Genomic DNA, 23,394 nt, shown 5'->3' with positions numbered 1-23,394 from the left:
TAGCCCGCATGATGTGCAAATCCCACTAGTCGGCTGCAGCCCAAGTCCACCAGGGCCAGTCAGATAGTGCATCCAGAGATTACCTTTCAGGGAGATACAACATGCTCCCCCAACATTCAGTAGTGGCAGTCCATCGGCCAAAGTATCTTCAGGAACAGAATCACTGCTCAAAATAACAGCCGCTGTGTTGTAAGGCTTTACGGAAGGGCCTCCCGCGTCCCACTCTGAGACTCCTCTGCAGCTCCCTCCAGTAGGAGAGACCGCAAAGGACAATATAGAGAGACCGTGGATTCTCTGCCTCCCTCCCGGAGGCTCGACTGTTGTCCCCAAAGCCGTCGACAAGTTTAGCGGTAGGTACCGCTCTTCAGTAGTTGGAAGGTGCGGCTTGGGGCCCAGAAGCAGTCGTAGCAAGCGCTGCATATCTGTGATCTGGAGGAAATTCTCTAGTTTCGGTACATCGGTCATTACCTGGACCGGAACGGCTGAGCTAGTTGGTGTCAGGACGTGGCTTGTATTGCTAGTTATTCTTGTAGTCGAATCCCGTCTGGGCTGCTTTGCTTGTGTTGGCTCAGAGGGGTATTGTGTAGGCAGCAAATTTTCTAATCGGCCCGCCACGTGGGTGTCATATCTGGATAAGCGAGCAACGCCATCTTGGCCACGTAGCTCCTCAATTTCGGATCTTAAGCTGCAAAAATGAGTATCAGCTTTGTCGTGAAGGTCCCTCAGGATAGAGGCAAAGTGTATGGTTGATTCCTCCATCACATAGGCTTGATAGATAGAATATGAAGATTTTTAAAACAGCATATATAAAGGCTTTAGTGCCCCAGTTTCAGGAGCTCTCCTGAAACACGTCTGTCCTCTATGATAGTTGGCTCCGCCCCCAACTAAATTTATTTTTACCTGATAAATTTATTTATTTCTGGATATGGTGAGTCCACTGCCCGCCCTGTATTGTTAAGACAGTTTTTTGACTAAACCTCAGGCACCTCTATACCTTGTGTTTCTCCTTTTCTCCATTTTCCTTCGGCCAAATGACTGGGGATTGTGGAAAGGGAGTGATACTTAACAGCTTTGTTGTGGTGCTCTTTGCCTCCTCATGCTGGTCAGGAGTTATATTCCCAACAGTAATTGAAGACTCTGTGGACTCACCATATCCGGAAAGAGAGAAATTTATCAGGTAAGCATACATTAAGTTTTTCCCACTTTGTTGCTCCATTGTCTTCTATGTAGAAATATATTATTGCATGCACAATATTCAAAATTTGGCTTTTTATGCGAGCAAAATGTTTACTTCTTAGTGCAGTTAACACTCAAATTGTATCATTAAATAGCGCTCCACTTGTAATCTGGCCTTATATTAGGAAGACAGGTCAGAAACTGCGTGGAAGAAAGAACCTGCATTGCTATTCAATTAATAACGAGAAAACTGATTCTCCTGTTGGCAAACATTTTTACAGCCCAGGACAATGTTTTAGATATGAAAGTATCCATACTAAAGGCCAACTTCAAATTATAGACTGAAAGAAAGATGTGGGAAGTCAAATGTATAAATATAAATAAAAAGAGAGAAGCGCTCAACCTGGGCACAAACAATAGCATAATAGCTTGTTCTATGGCTAGTTACCACCCTAGAAACAGCCTCTTTTTGCTCAATATGTGCCGTTCACAGAGAAGAACTTTCCTGTAGCATATCAGTCTGATCCTGACTTAACAGTGCAGTCCAGCCCCAAAATAACAGGTCATCCCTCTCTGAACGAGAGAAACAGCAAAACCCCAGACGTACGTTTCAGCCTATTGTGGGCCTCGTCAGTGAGGTGCAGCCATATCCCTCCAGGCACACTGAGAAACGGGTCCACGTCTTGATTCTCGCATCACACTTAGGGAGACTTCCCCAAGTGTCATAATTTGCATAAATAAAAAGAGAGAAGCGCTCAACCTGGGAACGAACAATAGCATAATAGCTTGTTCTATGGCTAGTTACCACCCTAGAAGCAGCCTCTTTTTGCTCAATATGTGCCGTTCCCAGAGAAGAAATGTATAAATATGTTTGGTGCTCATAATTCTGGATGAATTGTAAGCCAGGGTTTAATGGTCCCTCCCTATTTGACATAACACATACCTGTATTCAGTTTAAATTAATTTATCCAGACCTCTAGTCTGTCTCAATTGGATCTTACTAAAGCAAACTTCACTCATCAATGTGAATTACTGCACTACACCTAGACCATTTCCCATCACAAAATAACTGTCTCTGCCCTATCTTAGTTTATATATATGGTTGAATCAAAGGGACTTAAATATGTCTGAGCTTCTTACAAAAAACTTTCCTGATGATAGATCCGCCATTGTGCTTTAAAAGCTTGCAACAAAAAATAATTTTTCATTAGTCAATATAGGTTATCACTTATACAATTTTTTTGTAATTTTATTTTTTTAATTTGTCTGGCGAGTTAGTGTAGGAATTAATGTGGGAGACTTATTTTAGAACTACACAGCATGATTTTCTGCACACATCTAATTAAAATGAGTTTGTACATTATAAAATAGATTATTAAAGCAATTGTGTTACTCTATCCATTGATGTAGTTTTGTTTCTTCCTTAAAGTTTGGCCGATTAGTTGACCTTTGTCACCCAATTCATAAGAAGTATCAGCTGGCAGTCACTAAAGTCTTTGGCAGATACATGAATGCCATAGTGGTGTCTTCAGAAAAGGTAGCAAGGGATTGCATCAGGTTTCTCAAAGAAGAACGTGCAGAACCAGAGACATTTCTTTCATTGGACTACCTAGATGTAAGTACTGTGAATAGAGTATCACTGTCATCATTCATTTTAATGTTAGACGTTAGGGAATCCTATAATGCTATTATAGTACAACCCCAATTCCGAAAAAAAAAGTTGGAACAGTATGGAAAATGCAAAAAAAAAAAAAAAAAGAGTAATTTGAAAATCCAGTTCACCTTTTACTATATTGAAAACACATTAACACATTATTTGATGTTTTATTGTAATTTAATGTATTTTCTCCAACATAGGTGTGTCCGGTCCACGGCGTCATCCTTACTTGTGGGATATTCTCTTCCCCAACAGGAAATGGCAAAGAGCCCAGCAAAGCTGGTCACATGATCCCTCCTAGGCTCCGCCTACCCCAGTCATTCTCTTTGCCGTTGTACAGGCAACATCTCCACGGAGATGGCTTAGAGTTTTTTAGTGAATATGTCATCGGCTCCACCATGGAAGCTACCTTTGAGACGAGACCTTCTTGTTCTAGGTCCGTTCGACCCACTCCAGCTGACTGCTTGGAGATTGAACGCTTGATCTTATCAAAGCGAGGGTTCTCAGATTCTGTTATTAATACTCTTGTTCAGGCCTGAAAGCCTGTAACCAGAAAAATTACCACATAATTTGGTATATCTGTTGGTGTGAATCTGCAGGATTCCCTTGGGACAAGGTTAAGATTCCTAAGAGTCTATCCTTCCTTCGAGAAGGATTGGAAAAAGGATTATCTGCAAGTTCCTTGATGGGACAGATTTCTGCCTTGTCTGTGTTACTTCACAAAAAGCTGGCAGCTGTGCCAGATGTTCTAGCCTTTGTTCAGGCTCTGGTTAGAATCAAGCCTGTTTACAAAATTTTGACTCCACCTTGGAGTCTCAACCTAGTTCTTTCAGTTCTTCAGGGGGTTCCGTTTGAACCCTTACATTCCGTTGATATTAAGTTATTATCTTGGAAAGTTTTGTTTTTGGTTGCAATTTCTTCTGCTAGAAGAGTTTCAGAATTATCTGCTCTGCAGTGTTCTTCTCCTTATCTGGTGTTCCATGCAGATAAGGTGGTTTTGCGTACTAAACCTGGTTTTCTTCCAGTTTCAAAGAAGGAACGTTTGTTGCACAACTTGGATGTAGTTCGTGCTCTCAAATTTTACTTAGCAGCTACTAAGGATTTCAGACAAACTTTGTCTTTGTTTGTTGTTTATTCTGGTAAACGGAGAGGTCAAAAAGCAACTTCTACCTCTCTCTCCTTCTGGATTAAAAGCATTATCCGATTGGCTTATGAGACTGCCGGACGGCAGCCTCCTGAAAGAATCACAGCTCACTCCACTAGGGCTGTGGCTTCCACATGGGCCTTCAAGAACGAGGCTTCTGTTGATCAGATATGTAAGGCAGCGACTTGGTCTTCACTGCACACTTTTTCTAAATTTTACAAATTTGATACTTTTGCTTCTTCTGAGGCTGTTTTTGGGAGAAAGGTTTTGCAAGCCGTGGTGCCTTCCATTTAGGTGACCTGATTTGCTCCCTCCCTTCATCCGTGTCCTAAAGCTTTGGTATTGGTTCCCACAAGTAAGGATGACGCCGTGGACCGGACACACCTATGTTGGAGAAAACAGAATTTATGTTTACCTGATAAATTACTTTCTCCAACGGTGTGTCCGGTCCACGGCCCGCCCTGGTTTTTTTAATCAGGTCTGATAATTTATTTTCTTTAACTACAGTCACCACGGTAACATATGGTTTCTCCTATGCAAATATTCCTCCTTAACGTCGGTCGAATGACTGGGGTAGGCGGAGCCTAGGAGGGATCATGTGACCAGCTTTGCTGGGCTCTTTGCCATTTCCTGTTGGGGAAGAGAATATCCCACAAGTAAGGATGACGCCGTGGACCGGACACACCGTTGGAGAAAGTAATTTATCAGGTAAACATAAATTCTGTTTTTGAAAATTAACTCTCAGTTCAGATCTAGTGACTGCAACACACTACGAAAAAAGTTTGGGCAGTTGACAGTTTACCACTATGTAATATCACCTTTTCTTTTAATAACTCTTATTAAGCATTTGCACACTGAAGACACCAGTTGGTTAAGTTTGGTAAGCGTAATTGTCCCCCTTTCATCCATTATTCATATCTTCAGCTATGCAACTGTAAATTTTGCTTTAATGTTGTTTTTTCTTTTACATTTTGCAAGATGTCTCAATGTGATCCTGTCTCAGAATCAACTGTTGGAATCCTGCTGCCTGATCACAAAGCTAAGTGTATCTGTTGTAAGTTAGCTGAGATTGTATCTCCAGCTGTAGTAGTTGTGGTAACAGTTGTCATGATAAGCATGACAGTTTCTGTTGTTCCTTCAACATCTAATGTACATGATATCCCTGTTGATATGAAAATTATATTGCTGATGCAACACAGAAGGCTTTGTCTGCTATTCTGCCTTCTAATAAACATAAAAAAAGGTCTTTTAAAACTTCTCATAAAGTTGATGACATTTCTGATGAGGATCTCTCTAATTCAGAAGATCCTACCTCAGACATTGACACTGACAAATCTACTTATCTTTTCAAGATTGAGTATATTTGTTCCTTGTTAAAAGAAGTGTTGGTTACTTTGGATATTGAGGAGTCTAGTCCTCTTTATATCAAAACTTGTAAACATTTAAATTCTGTTTATAAACCTCCTGTGGTTACTCTTTAGGATTTTCCAGTTCCTGATGCTATTTCTGATGTGATTGCTAATGAATGGATTAAGCCTGGTATTACTTTATTTCCTTCTTCTAGGTTTAAAAGGTTGTACCAGTTGCCAGCGGCTAGATTAGAGTTTTGGGAAAAAATCCCCAAATTTATAAGGGATATTTCTACTCTTGCCAAACATACTTCCATTCCTATGGAAGACAATACTTCTTTTAAAGATCCTTTAGATAGCAAACTTTAATCTTATCTAAGGAAAGCTTATTTGCATTCTGGCTATATTTTCAGGCCTGCCATTTCTGTGGCTGATGTTGCGGCTGCATCAACCTTTTGATTGGATAGCCTAGAGCAGCAGGAAACATATCCTGATTTGTCTAGCATTGTTTGTTTGCTTCAACATGCTAATCATTTTATCTGTGATGCCATTTTTGATGATATCAAAATTTATGTTAAATTTATGTCTTTAGCTATTTTAGATAGAAGAGCTTTATGGCTCAAATTTTGGAATGCTGACATGGTATCTAAGTCTAGATTACTATCTCTTTTTCTCTTGTTAAGTGTATCCAGTCCACGGATCATCCATTACTTGTGGGATATTCTCCTTCCCAACAGGAAGTTGCAAGAGGATCACCCACAGCAGAGCTGCTATATAGCTCCTCCCCTAACTGTCATATTCAGTCATTCTCTTGCAAGCCTCAACCAAGATGGAGGTCGTAAGAGGAGTGTGGTGTTTTATACTTAGTTTATTCTTCAATCAAAAGTTTGTTATTTTTAAATGGTACCAGAGTGTACTGTTTATCTCAGGCAGTATTTAGAAGAAGAATCTGCCTGCGTTTTCTATGATCTTAGCAGAAGTAACTAAGATCCATGGCTGTTCTCACATATTCTGAGGAGTGAGGTAACTTCAGAGAGGGAATGGTGTGCAGGTTTTCCTGCAATAAGGTATGTGCAGTTAATATTTTTCTAGGGATGGAATTTGCTAGAAAATGCTGCTGATACCGAACTAATGTAAGTAAAGCCTTAAATGCAGTGATAGCGACTGGTATAAGGCTTATTAATAGAGAGACATACTCTGATAAAAATATAATATAAAACGTTTGCTGGCATGTTTAATCATTTTTATATGTATTTGGTGATAAAACTTATTGGGGCCTAGTTTTTTTCCACATGGCTGGCTTGAATTTTGCCTAGAAACAGTTTCCTTAGGCTTCCCACTGTTGTGATATGAGTGGGAGGGGCCTATTTTGGTGTTTTTTTTGCACTGCAAAAATTACAGACACAGACATCCAGCTTCTTCCTGCATGATCTAGGACATCTCTGGAGGGCTCAAAAGGCTTCAAAGTCGTTTTTGAGGGAGGTAAAAAGCCACAGTAGAGCTGTGGCAGTTGTTGTGACTGTTTGAAAAAACGTTTTTGTCTTTCATTATTCAGTTTTGGGTATTAAGGGGTTAATCATCCATTTGCAAGTGGGTGCAATGCTCTGCTAACTTGTTACATACACTGTAAAAATTTTGTTAGTGTAACTGCCTTTTTTCACTGTTATTTCAAATTTTGACAAAATTTGTGTTTCTTAAAGGTGCAGTAACATTTTTTTATATTGCTTGTAAACTTGTTTAAAGTGTTTTCCAAGCTTGCTAGTCTGTTTAAACATGTCTGACACAGAGGAAACTACTTGTTCATTATGTTTGAAAGCCATGGTGGAGCCCCATAGGAGAATGTGTACTAAATGTATTGATTTCACCTTAAACAGTAAAGATCAGTCTTTAACTATAAAAGAAATATCACCAGAAGATTCTGACGAGGGGGAAGTTATGCCGACTAACTCTCCCCTTGTGTCAGACCCTTCGCCTCCTGCTCAGGGAATGCACGCTAATATGGCGCCAATTACATCAGGGACGCCCTTAGCGATTACCTTGCAGGACATGGCTGCAATCATGAATAATACCCTGTCAGAGGTATTATCCAGGTTGCCTGAATTAAGAGGCAAGCACGATTGCTCTGGGGTTAGGAGAAATACAGAGCGTGCAGATGCTGTAAGGGCCATGTCTGATACTGCGTCACAATATGCAGATCATGAGGAAGGAGAGCTTCAGTCTGTGGGTGACATCTCTGATTCGGGGAAACCTGATTCAGAGATTTTTAATTTTAAATTTAAGCTTGAGAACCTCCGTGTGTTGCTTGGGGAGGTATTAGCTGCTCTGAATGACTGTAACACAGTTGCAGTACCAGAGAAATTGTGTAGGCTGGATAAATACTATGCGGTACCGGTGTGTACTGATGTTTTTCCTATACCTAAAAGGCTTACAGAAATTATTAGCAAGGAGTGGGATAGACCGGGTGTGCCTTTTTCCCCACCTCCTATATTTAGAAAAATGTTTCCAATAGACGTCACTACACGGGACTTATGGCAGACGGTCCCTAAGGTGGAGGGAGCAGTTTCTACTTTAGCAAAGCGTACTACTATCCCGGTTGAGGACAGTTGTGCTTTTTCAGATCCAATGGATAAAAAATTGGAGGGTTACCTTAAGAAAATGTTTATTCAACAAGGTTTTATTTTACAGCCCCTTGCATGCATTGCGCATTCTGGTTTGAGGCCCTGGAAGAGGCCATCCATACAGCTCCATTGACTGAAATTATTGACACACTTAGAACACTTAAGCTAGCTAACTCATATGTTTCTGATGCCATTGTTCATTTGACTAAACTAACGGCTAAGAATTCCGGATTCGCCATCCAAGCGCGTAGGGCGCTATGGCTTAAATCCTGGTCAGCTGACGTGACTTTGAAGTCTAAATTACTCAACATTCCTTTCAAGGGGCAGACCTTATTCGGGCCTGGTTTGAAGGAAATTATTGCTGACATTACTGGAGGTAAGGGTCACACCCTTCCTCAGGACAGGGCCAAAGCAAAGGCCAAACAGTCTAATTTTCGTGCCTTTCAAAATTTCAAGGCAGGAGCAGCATCAACTTCCTCCGCTTCAAAACAAGAGGGAACTTTTGCTCAATCTAAGCAGGCCTGGAAACCTAACCAGTCCTGGAACAAAGGCAAGCAGTATCATTCACAATGGCGGAAACACCGACCACGATTGGTGACGAAAAAACCAGGATTGTTCGGGAAAGGCTCTCATTATATGGGCTGAACCCCTCCATGGAATTGGTACAGCAGTTGATGGCGGAGGCGGACGAGGATATACGAGAGACTCGAGCCCACGAACTCAACCTAGCGAACGCACACCGCAATGCTGAAGCCCCGCAGGTAATCATCCCTGTCGAAAATGCTGGGAGGCCCAAGATACCCTATGCGGCATTTCGACCCTTCCTAGAGAGCGAGACAGGGATTGATGAATATTTGGCGGACTTCGAAAGGCAATGTGCCCTGCACCAGATTCCCAACAGAGAGTGGCCCACGATATTGTCTGGGAAACTATCCGGGCGAGCCCTGGAAGCCTTTCGTACTCTGGGTGCTGAGGAAGTGACACAGTATGAGCTAGTTAAGGAGACACTGTTGCGACGGTACGCTGTAACTCCGGACACGTATCGCCGACAGTTTCGGGGCACGGAAAAGAAGCCTAACGATACCCATATGGAATGGGCGCACCGAATGCGGAGAGCGGAAAATCACTGGCTGAGCGGAAGTAAAGCGGTGACTGGGGAGGAAATTTTACAATTGTTTCTCTTAGAACATTTTTATAATGGCATGGAACAGCAAGGGAAGGAATGGCTGCGAGACAGGCGGCCTTCTACCTTAGAAGAAGCAGCCAAATTGGCCGATGAACATTATGACTCCCGTCTTCACGAACCCATGAACTACCGAGCTCCAGCACGGGTCGAACCCAGAGAGGTTTACCGTGCACCCCCTCGTGCTGAATTCCGAGCCCCGGTGCCCACAGGGCCCGTCCGACATTCAGGACCACCCAATAACAGCTCTGAGCGTCCCAGACAGACTTGCCACCGATGCAAGCAACCAGGGCATTTCATGGCTAGCTGCCCCCTTAATACGCACCAGACACCCAGGAATTACAATTACCCCTCTGGGTCCTATCGTCCGGCCCGGGCCCTCTGTGTTAACCAAGAGGCCCCTATGGAGGGATATGTGGGGCCGCTTCACGAGGCAGACCCTGTATATGCTGCCTCAGATAATCGCCAGCACCATCGGCAGAGGGTATGGCTCGAGGGGCGATCTACCGAGGGATTGCGAGACACAGGGGCTACTATCACGCTGGTACAGAGTCATTTGGTGCCAGAGCACAAGCGATCCGGACAGACTGTGGCCGTTAGAGTGGCGGGGGGGGGGATGTGTACAAAATTCCAACAGCTAAAGTGCATCTTGATTGGGGAGCGGGAAAGGGGGCTGTGAACGTGGGCCTAATGGATAATTTACCTGCCGAAGTACTACTGGGCAACGATTTGGGCCCCATGACTTCTGCCTATGCTCCAGTATGCAACAACGAGGCGGACCCAGTGACTACACGGGCCCAAGCCCGGACGGAGCGAGAGCTCTCACCAGTGCGGGAGACACAGGTAAGACCTACCCCGACCTTGCCTGACAGGTTAGGCCCCATACCCTGGGACACCCCAGATGCTTTCGAGGCAGAGTCTAAGACTGACCCGACCTTACAAAAGTACCGGGAACGAGCAGAGACCGGAGGGGGCGGGGCAGATAACGAAACATTCTTATGGGAAAAAGGGAAACTATACCGCTGGACAGAGAAAAGGGGACAGCGTAGGCGACAGCTGGTAGTGCCCCACAAATACCGTCAAGAAATCCTCAAAATAGGCCACGACATCCCCTTAGCAGGCCACCTAGCCGTTACCCGTACCCTACACCGCATTACTCACACGTTCTTTTGGCCAGGGGTGCACGCTGACGTTAGAACTTACTGTAACACCTGCGATGTGTGTCAACGAGTAGGAAGGCGAGGCGATCACCCTAAAGCCCAGCTAGTAAATATGCCCATTGTAGAGGAACCCTTCAGCCGGGTTGCTATTGACCTAGTGGGACCACTGGCTACCCCTAGTCCCTCCGGTAAGCGATACATTCTTACCGTAGTGGACTACGCTACCAGGTACCCAGAGGCTGTCGCCCTATCCAACATACAAGCGGATACGGTAGCGAATGCACTAGTACAGGTGTTCTCCCGGGTAGGATTTCCAAAAGAAATTCTATCCGACCGAGGCACCCAATTTACGGCTGAATTGACCCAACAACTCTGGCAGGTTTGCAAAATTAAGTCCCTCCTGAGCTCCCCATACCACCCCCAGACGAACGGGCTGTGTGAGAGGTTCAATGGGACCCTCAAGCAAATGCTCAAGACGTTCACTCAGGAATACCGAGACTGGGAACGCTTCCTGCCGCACCTCCTATTTGCTTATCGGGAGGTGCCCCAGGAAACGACAGGGTTCTCTCCCTTCGAGTTGCTCTACGGAAGAAAGGTACGGGGACCCCTAAACCTGATCCGGGAGCACTGGGAGGGAGAGATGGAGGCTGACGGTGTCCCCATTGTGCCATACGTGCTGGAACTCAGGGACCGAATGGAGCAATTAGCCAAATCCGTGCGGGCTAATCTCCAGTTGGCCCAGAGAAGACAGAAAGTATGGTACGATCGGGGGCCCGAAAGAGAATCTTCATCATAGGACAAAAGGTGTTAGTACTTAAGCCGGTGAAGACAGACAAATTGCAGGCGTCCTGGCAGGGTCCCTACCAGATCGTAGAGAAAAGGGGAGACACCACTTATGTGATAGCTAGCTGCCACGACAACAATCTTAGAAAGACATTCCATGTAAACATGCTCAAGGAATATTTTGAGCGACCAGAGAACGTGACGGCCGTATGTTGTTCCCCTCAGGAAGACCCCGGCAGTTTACCCATTCCAGACCTATTAGAAAAGAGCCTCCCCACAGGTATAGTGGCGCAGGTTCAGATAGGGGACCGACTTAGCCCCACTGAAAGGGAGCAGCTCAACCAACTCCTCCAGTCCAAACACCTCACCTTCTCCCCGAAGCCAGGGTACACTACTTTAACCACCCACCAGGTAGATACTCCGGGACAAGCTCCCTTGCGCCAGGCTCCGTACCGAATCCCCGAAGCAGTTAGGACAGGAATGAAGAAGGAGATCGATGAGATGCTCCAGCTCAGGGTAATTGAGCACTCCGATAGTCCCTGGGCCTCCCCAGTTGTCTTGGTGCCCAAGAAAGATGGGACCACCCGGTTCTGCGTAGACTATCGGAGGCTCAATGAAAATACCGTGACGGACGCTTACCCTATGCCCAGGGTAGACGAGCTACTCGATCGTATAGCCAGGGGAAATTACCTGACCACTATTGACCTCTGCAAAGGTTACTGGCAGATTCCCCTGGCCCCGGAGGCTATCCCCAAGTCGGCATTTGTCACCCCATTCGGCTTATATCAGTTTAGGGTAATGCCGTATGGGATGAAGAATGTCCCAGCTACATTCCAGCGCTTGGTGGATAGGCTCCTGGATGGCTTCCAGAGTTTTGCTTGCGCCTACCTGGACGACATAGCGATCCATAGTGAGTCCTGGGAGGACCACTTAGCTCATGTGAGAATGGTTCTGGATCAGATCCGGGCTGCTGGCCTGACTCTGAAGCCAGAAAAATGCCACTTTGGGATGGCCGAGGTACAGTACCTGGGTCACCGGGTGGGGTGTGGAAAGCAGCGACCAGAGCCGGCCAAAATAGAAGCTGTCGCCAATTGGCCCACCCCCATCACTAAGACTCAGGTCCTAGCCTTCCTGGGCACGGCAGGGTACTATAGACGGTTCGTACCAGACTACAGCACACTTGCCAAACCCCTGACTGACTTGACCAAGAAGAACTTACCTCGACAGGTCCTGTGGTCTCCCCACTGTGAAACGGCTTTCCAGGCTCTCAAAAATGCTCTAATTAACGCTCCTGTCTTGGCGGCCCCAGCCCTTAACAAACGTTTTATCGTCCATACAGATGCTTCCATGTTCGGGCTGGGAGCCGTCCTCAGCCAAGTAAGCGAAGATGGAGGGGAGCATCCAGTTGCCTACATCAGCCGGAAGCTCCTGCCCCGCGAAGTCAGCTATGCAGCGGTCGAAAAGGAGTGTTTGGCTTTGGTGTGGGCATTAAAGAAATTGACTCCCTATTTATATGGTCAGGAGTTCACTCTGGTCACCGACCATAACCCGTTGGTGTGGCTGAACCGGGTCTCTGGAGATAACGGCAGGCTATTACGTTGGAGCTTATCGTTGCAACCCTTCAATTTCACCATTACTTACAGACCTGGGAAACAGAATGGCAACGCCGACGGGTTGTCCAGACAAACCGACCTCAGCCCCGCATAACCAGCGGTCTGGACAGCCTTAGTCTGCCCCGAAAAGGGGTCAGACCGTGTCTGCCAGAGTGTTCCACAGAAAGGGAGCACTGTTACAGAAGCATTAGTTTTCTTCTGTTAAGTGTGATCAGTCCACGGGTCATCATTACTTCTGGGATATTACTCCTCCCCAACAGGAAGTGCAAGAGGATTCACCCAGCAGAGCTGCATATAGCTCCTCCCCTCTACGTCACTCCCAGTCATTCTCTTGCACCCAACGACTAGATAGGATGTGTGAGAGGACTATGGTGATTATACTTAGTTTTTATCTTCAATCAAGAGTTTGTTATTTTAAAATAGCACCGGAGTGTGTTATTATCTCTCTGGCAGAGTTTGAAGAAGAATCTACCAGAGTTTTTGTTATGATTTTAGCCGAAGTAGTTAAGATCATATTGCTGTTTCTCGGCCATCTGAGGAGAGGTAAACTTCAGATCAGGGGACAGCGGGCAGATGAATCTGCATAGAGGTATGTAGCAGTTTTTATTTTCTGATAATGGAATTGATGAGAAAATCCTGCCATACCGATATAATGTCATGTATGTATACTTTACACTTCAGTATTCTGGGGAATGGTACTTCACTAGAATTACACTGTAAGAAATACATAAAGCTGTTTAATAACCAGAGATTATGTTTAACGTTTTTGCTGGAATGTAAAATCGTTTTCATTTACTGAGGTACTGAGTGAATAAATGTTTGGGCACTATTTTTCCACTTGGCAGTTGCTTAATCTGTTTTCTGACAGTTTCTGTTCTCCCTCACTGCTGTGTGTGAGGGGGAGGGGCCGTTTTTTGGCGCTTTTACTACGCATCAAATATTTCAGTCAGCAACTCATTGTATTCCCTGCATGATCCGGTTCATCTCTACAGAGCTCAGGGGTCTTCAAAACTTATTTTGAGGGAGGTAATGTCTCTCAGCAGAGCTGTGAGAATTGTAGTTTGACTGAGATAAAAAAACGTTTATTCTGTAATTTGTTTCCTGCTTTCAGAATTTGTTATCTTTGCTAATGGGATTAAACCTTTGCTAAAGTTGTGTTGTTTACAAGGATTGAGGCTATAACTGTTTCAATTTATTAATTTTCAACTGTCATAGATCTTCTGTGCTTCTTAAAGGCACAGTACGTTTTAATATTATTCTAATTGAATTGTATTTCCAAGTTGCAAGTTTATTTGCTAGTGTGTTAAACATGTCTGATTCAGAGGATGATACCTGTGTCATTTGTTGCAATGCCAAAGTGGAGCCCAATAGAAATTTATGTACTAACTGTATTGATGCTACTTTAAATAAAAGTCAATCTGTACAAATTGAACAAATTTCACCAAACAACAAGGGGAGAGTTATGCCGACTAACTCGCCTCACGTGTCAGTACCTACATCTCCCGCTCAGAGGGAGGTGCGTGATATTGTAGCGCTGAGTACATCTGGGCGGCCATTACAAATCACATTACAGGATATGGCTACTGTTATGACTGAGGTTTTGGCTAAATTACCAGAACTAAGAGGTAAGCGTGATCACTCTGGGGTGAGAACAGAGTGCACTAATAATATTAGGGCCATGTCAGACACTGCGTCACAGGTGGCAGAACATGAGGACGGAGAACTTCATTCTGTGGGTGACGGTTCTGATCCAAACAGACTGGATTCAGATATTTCAAATTTTAAATTTAAACTGGAAAACCTCTGTGTATTACTAGGGGAGGTGTTAGCGGCTCTGAATGATTGTAACACAGTTGCAATACCAGAGAAAATGTGTAGGTTGGATAAATATTTTGCGGTACCGACGAGTACTGAGGTTTTTCCTATACCTAAGAGACTTACTGAAATTGTTACTAAGGAGTGGGATAGACCCGGTGTGCCGTTCTCACCCCCTCCGATATTTAGAAAAATGTTTCCAATAGACGCCACCACAAGGGACTTATGGCAAACGGTCCCTAAGGTGGAGGGAGCAGTTTCTACCTTAGCTAAGCGTACCACTATCCCGGTGGAGGATAGCTGTGCTTTTTCAGATCCAATGGATAAAAAGTTAGAGGGTTACCTTAAGAAAATGTTTGTTCAACAAGGTTTTATATTGCAACCCCTTGCATGCATTGCGCCGATCACGGCTGCAGCGGCATTCTGGATTGAGTCTCTGGAAGAGAACATTGGTTCAGCTACTCTGGACGACATTACGGACAGGCTTAGAGTCCTTAAACTAGCTAATTCATTCATTTCGGAGGCCGTAGTACATCTTACTAAACTTACGGCGAAGAATTCAGGATTCGCCATTCAGGCACGCAGGGCGCTGTGGCTAAAATCCTGGTCAGCTGATGTTACTTCTAAGTCTAAATTCGGGCCCGGGTTGAAAGAGATTATCGCTGACATTACAGGAGGTAAAGGCCATGCCCTGCCTCAGGACAAAGCCAAAGTTAAGGCTAGACAGTCTAATTTTCGTTCCTTTCGTAATTTCAAAGCAGGAGCAGCATCAACTTCCTCTGCACCAAAACAGGAAGGAGCTGTTGCTCGCTACAGACAAGGCTGGAAACCTAACCAGTCCTGGAACAAGGGCAAGCAGGCCAGGAAACCTGCTGCTGCCCCTAAAACAGCATGAATTGAGGGCCCCCGATCCGGGATCGGATCTAGTGGGGGGCAGACTTTCTCTCTTCGCCCAGGCTTGGGCTTGGGCAAGAGATGTCCAGGATCCCTGGGCGCTAGAGATAATATCCCAGGGATACCTTCTAGACTTCAAATACTCTCCTCCAAGAGATAGATTTCATCTGTCAAGATTGTCAACAATCCAGACAAAGAAAGAGGCGTTTCTACGCTGTGTACAAGAGCTCTTGTTAATGGGAGTAATCCATCCAGTTCCACGATCGGAACAGGGACAGGGGTTTTACTCAAATCTGTTTGTGGTTCCCAAAAAAGAGGGAACTTTCAGACCAATCCTGGACTTAAAGATCCTAAACAAATTCCTAAGAGTTCCATCGTTCAAGATGGAGACTTTTCGGACAATTTTACCTATGATCCAAGAGGGTCAGTACATGACCACTGTAGATTTAAAAGATGCTTACCTTCACATACCGATTCACAAAGATCATTATCGGTACCTAAGGTTTGCCTTCCTAGACAGGCATTACCAGTTTGTGGCTCTTCCATTCGGATTGGCTACAGCTCCAAGAATCTTCACAAAGGTTCTGGGTGCTCTTCTGGCGGTACTAAGACCGCGGGGAATCTCGGTAGCTCCATACCTAGACGACATTCTGATACAAGCTTCAAGCTTTCAAACTGCCAAGTCTCATACAGAGTTAGTGCTGGCATTTCTAAGGTCACATGGATGGAAGGTGAACGAAAAGAAAAGTTCACTCGTTCCACTCACAAGAGTTCCCTTCCTGGGGACTCTTATAGATTCTGTAGAAATGAAGATTTACCTGACAGAGGACAGGCTAACAAGACTTCAAAGTGCTTGCCGCACCCTACATTCCATTCAACACCCGTCAGTGGCTCAATGCATGGAGGTAATCGGCTTAATGGTAGCGGCAATGGACATAGTTCCCTTTGCACGCTTACACCTCAGACCACTGCAACTGTGCATGCTAAGTCAGTGGAATGGGGATTACTCAGACTTATCCCCTTCTCTGAATCTGGATCAAGAGACCAGAAATTCTCTTCTATGGTGGCTTTCTCGGCCACATCTGTCCAGGGGGATGCCATTCAGCAGACCAGACTGGACAATTGTAACAACAGACGCCAGCCTTCTAGGTTGGGGTGCCGTCTGGAATTCTCTGAAGGCTCAGGGACAATGGAGTCAGGAGGAGAGTCTCCTGCCAATAAACATTCTGGAATTGAGAGCAGTTCTCAATGCCCTCCTGGCTTGGCCCCAGTTGACAACTCGGGGGTTCATCAGGTTTCAGTCGGACAACATCACGACTGTAGCTTACATCAACCATCAGGGAGGGACAAGAAGCTCCCTAGCTATGATGGAAGTATCAAAGATAATTCTCTGGGCAGAGTCTCACTCTTGCCACCTGTCAGCAATCCACATCCCGGGAGTGGAGAACTGGGAGGCGGATTTCTTAAGTCGTCAGACTTTTCATCCGGGGGAGTGGGAACTTCATCCGGAGGTCTTTGCCCAAATACTGCGACGTTGGGGCAAACCAGAGATAGATCTCATGGCGTCTCGACAGAACGCCAAGCTTCCTCGTTACGGGTCCAGATCCAGGGATCCAGGAGCAGTCCTGATAGATGCTCTGACAGCACCTTGGGACTTCAGGATGGCTTACGTGTTTCCACCCTTCCCGTTGCTTCCTCGATTGATTGCCAGAATCAAACAAGAGAGAGCATCAGTGATTCTAATAGCACCTGCGTGGCCACGCAGGACTTGGTATGCAGACCTGGTGGACATGTCATCCTGTCCACCTTGGTCTCTACCTCTGAAACAGGACCTTCTGATACAGGGTCCCTTCAAACATCAAAATCTAACTTCTCTGAAGCTGACTGCTTGGAAATTGAACGCTTGATTTTATCAAGACGTGGGTTTTCTGAGTCAGTTATTGATACCTTAATACAGGCTAGGAAACCTGTTACCAGAAAGATTTACCATAAGATATGGCGTAAATACCTATATTGGTGTGAATCCAAAGGTTACTCTTGGAGTAAGGTTAGGATTCCTAGGATATTGTCTTTTCTACAAGAAGGTTTAGAAAAGGGTTTATCTGCTAGTTCATTAAAGGGACAGATCTCAGCTCTGTCCATTCTGTTACACAAACGTCTGTCAGAAGTTCCTGACGTCCAGGCTTTTTGTCAGGCTTTGACCAGGATTAAGCCTGTGTTTAAAACTGTTGCTCCACCATGGAGTTTAAACCTTGTTCTTAATGTTTTACAGGGCGTTCCGTTTGAACCCCTTCATTCCATGGATATAAAGTTGTTATCTTGGAAAGTTCTATTTTTAATGGCTATTTCCTCGGCTCGAAGAGTCTCTGAATTATCAGCCTTACATTGTGATTCTCCTTATTTGATTTTTCATTCGGATAAGGTAGTCCTGCGTACTAAACCTGGGTTCTTACCTAAGGTAGTTACTAACAGGAATATCAATCAAGAGATTGTTGTTCCTTCTTTATGCCCAAATCCTTCTTCAAAGAAGGAACGTCTACTGCACAACCTGGATGTAGTCCGTGCTCTAAAATTTTACTTACAGGCAACTAAGGAATTTCGACAAACGTCTTCTCTGTTTGTCATTTACTCTGGGCAGAGGAGAGGTCAAAAAGCTTCCGCTACCTCTCTTTCTTTTTGGCTTCGTAGCATAATTCGTTTAGCTTATGAGACTGCTGGACAGCAGCCTCCTGAAAGAATTACAGCTCATTCTACTAGAGCTGTGGCTTCCACTTGGGCCTTCAAGAATGAGGCCTCTGTTGAACAGATTTGCAAGGCTGCAACTTGGTCTTCGCTTCATACTTTTTCCAAATTTTACAAATTTGACACTTTTGCTTCATTGGAGGCTATTTTTGGGAGAAAGGTTCTTCAGGCAGTGGTTCCTTCTGTATAAAGAGCCTGCCTATCCCTCCCGTCATCCGTGTACTTTTGCTTTGGTATTGGTATCCCAGAAGTAATGATGACCCGTGGACTGATCACACTTAACAGAAGAAAACATAATTTATGCTTACCTGATAAATTCCTTTCTTCTGTAGTGTGATCAGTCCACGGCCCGCCCTGTTTTTAAGGCAGGTAAATATTTTTTAATTTATACTCCAGTCACCACTTCACCCTTGGCTTTTCCTTTCTCGTTGGTCCTTGGTCGAATGACTGGGAGTGACGTAGAGGGGAGGAGCTATATGCAGCTCTGCTGGGTGAATCCTCTTGCACTTCCTGTTGGGGAGGAGTAATATCCCAGAAGTAATGATGACCCGTGGACTGATCACACTACAGAAGAAAGGAATTTATCAGGTAAGCATAAATTATGTTATTTTGTTGTGAAGAGCTTATTTCCCAGCAGCAATGCCTGAACCAGCAAGCCAGCGCCTAAGAAGGGCTCCAAGAAAACCGTAACAAGTATCATTTCATAAAGAGTTAACTCTTTTTTTTTCAGCTTTTAGAAACTATTGCCTAAATACATGTTTGCTGGCCTCAGCTCTAAGTTTAGTGATAACAAATTCCATTGTCTAATCACCTCTGGAGCCAGACTGCTAATTGATAAGATGAACTTGTAAACTTGTTATCTGAAGTACTGTAATCCTATTGTGGCCTGTCAAAGGACAGTGCTCTCTATCTAAATGTGTGATGGGGGATTTTGTGCTTCCCCCCTCTCCCCCTGGGAGTGCCCTGTGTGCATGTAACCTTAATAAAAAGCAGGCTGGGCATCCCAGTCCTGAGTTCTTGTTTGACCCTCAATCGCAGCGTTGACTCATTTTTGTGGGCAGAAGGGTATCCTAGCTGTACTGCAGCTAAGGGAGATTATTCTATATTTGCGAGACTCATATAGAATACTATGGAAAGCAGCTTCTCCCCTCTTTAGCAATAGGGATCCAGGCTACTAAGCGGTCCATCTCTCAGCGAGACTAAGGGTAACCGTAACATTCTCTATCCCCACTCACAAGAGTCTCCTTCTTAGGGACTCTTATAGATTCTGTAGAAATGAAAATTTACCTGACGGAGTCCAGGTTATCAAAACTTCTAAATGCTTGCCGTGTTCTTCACTCCATTCCGCGCCCTTCGGTAGCTCAGTGTATGGAGGTAATCGGCTTAATGGTAGCGGCAATGGACATAGTGCCATTTGCGCGCCTTCATCTCAGACCGCTGCAATTATGCATGCTCAGTCAGTGGAATGGGGATTACACAGATTTGTCCCCTCTGCTAAATCTGGATCAAGAGACCAGAGATTCTCTTCTCTGGTGGTTGTCTCGGGTACACCTGTCCAAGGGTATGACCTTTCGCAGGCCAGATTGGACAATTGTAACAACAGATGTCAGCCTTCTAGGTTGGGGTGCAGTCTGGAATTCCCTGAAGGCACAGGGATCGTGGACTCAGGAGGAGAAACTCCTTCCAATAAATATTCTGGAGTTAAGAGCGATATTCAATGCTCTTATGGCTTGGCCTCAGTTAGCAACACTGAGGTTCATCAGATTTCAGTCGGACAACATCACAACTGTGGCTTACATCAACCATCAAGGGGGAACCAGGAGTTCCCTAGCGATGTTAGAAGTCTCAAAAATAATTCGCTGGGCAGAGTACCACTCTTGCCACCTGTCAGCAATCCATATCCCAGGCGTGGAGAACTGGGAGACAAATTTTCTAAGTCGTCAGACTTTCCATCCGGGGGAGTGGGAACTCCATCCGGAGGTGTTTGCTCAGTTGATTCATCGTTGGGGCAAACCAGAGTTGGATCTCATGGCGTCTCGCCAGAACGCCAAGCTTCCTTGTTACGGATCCAGGTCCAGGGACCCAGAAGCGATGCTGATAGATGCTCTAGCAGCGCCTTGGTTCTTCAACCTGGCTTATGTGTTTCCACCGTTTCCTCTGCTCCCTCGACTGATTGCCAAAATCAAACAGGAGAGAGCATTGGTGATTCTGATAGCACCTGCGTGGCCACGCAGGACTTGGTATGCAGACCTAGTGGACATGTCATCCTTTCCACCATGGACTCTGCCTCTAAGACAGGACCTTCTGATACAAGTTCCTTTCAATCATACAAATCTAATTTCTCTGAGACTGACTGCATGGAGATTGAACGCTTGATTCTATCAAAGCGTGGCTTCTCCGAGTCAGTCATTGATTCTTTAATACAGGCACGAAAGCCTGTTACCAGGAAAATCTACCACAAGATATGGAGTAAATATCTTTATTGGTGTGAATCCAAGAATTACTCTTAGAGTAAGGTTAGGATTCCTAGAATATTGTCTTTTCTCCAAGAGGGCTTGGGCAAAGGATTATCAGCTAGTTCCTTAAAGGAACAGATTTCTGCTCTGTGTATTCTTTTGCACAAGCGTCTGGCAGAGGTTCCAGACGTCCAGGCATTTTGCCAGTCTTTGGTTAGAATTAAGCCTGTGTTTAAACCTGTTGCTCCCCCGTGGAGCTTAAACTTGGTTCTTAAGGTTCTTCAAGGAGTTCCGTTTGAACCCCTTCATTCCATTGATATTAAACTTTTATCTTGGAAAGTTCTGTTTTTGATGGCTATTTCCTTGGCTCGGAGAGTCTCTGAGCTATCTGCCTTACAATGTGATTCTCCTTATCTGATTTTTCATGCAGATAAGGTAGTTCTGCGTACCAAACCTGGGTTTTTAGCTAAGGTGGTTTCTAACAAGAATATCAATCAAGAGATTGTTGTTCCATCGTTGTGCCCTAATCCTTCTTCAAAGAAGGAACGTCTTTTACATAATCTGGACGTAGTCCGTGCCTTGAAGTTTTACTTACAAGCTACTAAGGATTTTCGTCAAACATCTTCCCTGTTTGTCGTTTACTCTGGACAGAGGAGAGGTCAAAAAGCTTCGGCAACCTCTCTTTCCTTTTGGCTTCGGAGCGTAATACGCCTAGCCTATGAGACTGCTGGACAGCAGCCCCCTGAAAGGATTACAGCTCATTTTACTAGAGCTGTGGCTTCCACCTGGGCCTTCAAAAATGAGGCCTCTGTTGAACAGATTTGCAAGGCTGCGACTTGGTCTTCGCTTCACACTTTTTCAAAATTTTACAAATTTGATACTTTTGCTTCTTCGGAGGCTGTGTTTGGGAGAAAGGTTCTTCAGGCAGTGGTTCCTTCCGCTTAATCCTGCCTTGTCCCTCCCATCATCCGTGTACTTTAGCTTTGGTATTGGTATCCCACAAGTAATGGATGATCCGTGGACTGGATACACTTAACAAGAGAAAACATAATTTATGCTTACCTGATAAATTTATTTCTCTTGTAGTGTATCCAGTCCACGGCCCGCCCTGTCCTTTTAAGGCAGGTCTAAATTTTAATTAAACTACAGTCACCACTGCACCCTATGGTTTCTCCTTTCTCTGTTTGTTTTCGGTCGAATGACTGGATATGACAGTTAGGGGAGGAGCTATATAGCAGCTCTGCTGTGGGTGATCCTCTTGCAACTTCCTGTTGGGAAGGAGAATATCCCACAAGTAATGGATGATCCGTGGACTGGATACACTACAAGAGAAATAAATTTATCAGGTAAGCATGAATTATGTTTTTTCCAAGGTAACAATTTATTTGGTTCTCAGTTGGATTCAATTATTTCATCTATCACGGGGGGGGGGGAGGGAGTTTTTTTTAACTCAAGATAAAAGATCTAAAGGTTAATCTAAAGCTTCTAATTATTTCCATTCTTTTTCGACAGAATAAGGAACAAAAAAACAAAGCCAGTCCCCAAGTCTGCATGAAGGTGCGGCCCTCGATCCAGTTCAGCTGGTGGGGGGGCAAATTGAATTTATTCCAAGACATTTGGGCAGATTCTGTTCAAAATCAGTGGATTCAGAGCATTGTCTCTCAAGTGTATTGAATAGGATTCAGAGTAACACCGCCTGTGAGAAGATTTTTTTTTTCTCTTTCACGTTCCAGCTAATCCTGTGAAGGCTCAGGCTTTTTTGAAGTGTGTTTCAGATCTAGAGCTTTCAGAGGTTATCATTTTCCTCTGGTCTCCACCAGACTTTTTCAAGAGGTAGTTTACAACTACCTCTTGAAAAAGTCTGGTGGAGACCAGAGGAAACAGGTTGACGCTTTACTGCTCTCTCCTTGTAAAAAGTTTGTTCAAAAACAGCTGACCGGCTGCAACACGTATGGATCGCATAGTGACAAGAGCTCTGTGACTGAATAAGGGCTTCATGACAGCGGACAGGCTGATTGACTATCACACGCCACAAAGATCCTAGTGTTTCCGGGAGCATTTACTGTATTCCAGTCGGGGAGGAGTTTACATACGGTGATATTCATCACTAACTGCATTTATTGTTTTTAATCCAGTACGTTGATTTTATTTTGCGCTTATGAGTTTCTAGTAAATACTTTTACTCTTAGAGAATGTGCTCTTGTCTTTTGTTGTATTCACGGGTAGAAAGAAAAGTATAGATAAAGGATTTGTTGAAAGGAAGGTAAAAGGGAGAGAGAGTAGAGAAAGTTGCTCAATTGTTTAGCTCGACTCGTGACACATCCACTCGTTTGGATCAAAACTGTACTGAATTATTATAGTGATGTATTTTTTGGGTTGTGTGTTTGAGATAGTGTTCCCATGTGGCTAGCATATCTGCGTACACATCCATCTTATCATTTTTAATATAATAGTATTCCTCAAGTACCATGAATTCTGAGACCCTACGGGTCCACATTTCTAGGGTTGGGGCCACTTTGCTTTTCCAATTCTTCGCTACTAAGAACTTTATACTATTTGTCCGCACGTTGAATGATTGAGATTTATATTTTGTTTTGGGAGGTTTGCATTGCAGCCAAATCAAAGGGTCCAAAGGATATTGGGTTTCTAAGATAGATTCTATTTTTATTGTTATAGTCAGTCTCCAAAAGGTTTGGATTGAATTGCACCACCACCACATATGGGCCATGTTGCTGCCTCTATGGCCACATCTCCAGCAATTATTGGATCTGTGTTAGAATAGCCGGTATATTTTCTTAGGTGTT

At 44.5% G+C, this 23,394-nt stretch overlaps 1 protein-coding gene across 1 annotated transcript in view; it reads left to right on the top strand.

The window, feature by feature from the left end:
• The first annotated feature begins 2,011 nt into the window (after window positions 1–2,011).
• SMC1B (structural maintenance of chromosomes 1B) overlaps window positions 2,012–23,394 on the top strand; it is an 854,251-nt gene continuing 832,868 nt past the window's right edge. The window contains exons 1-2 of the mRNA XM_053719693.1: window positions 2,012–2,035; window positions 2,606–2,791. Coding sequence (XP_053575668.1) covers window positions 2,012–2,035; window positions 2,606–2,791 — 210 coding nt within the window. The remainder of the gene's footprint in view (window positions 2,036–2,605; window positions 2,792–23,394) is intronic.

This window comes from Bombina bombina, chromosome 6 (genome assembly GCF_027579735.1).
Source record: "Bombina bombina isolate aBomBom1 chromosome 6, aBomBom1.pri, whole genome shotgun sequence".
NCBI lineage: Eukaryota > Metazoa > Chordata > Amphibia > Anura > Bombinatoridae > Bombina > Bombina bombina.
This window is presented reverse-complemented; position numbering and strand designations above follow the sequence as displayed.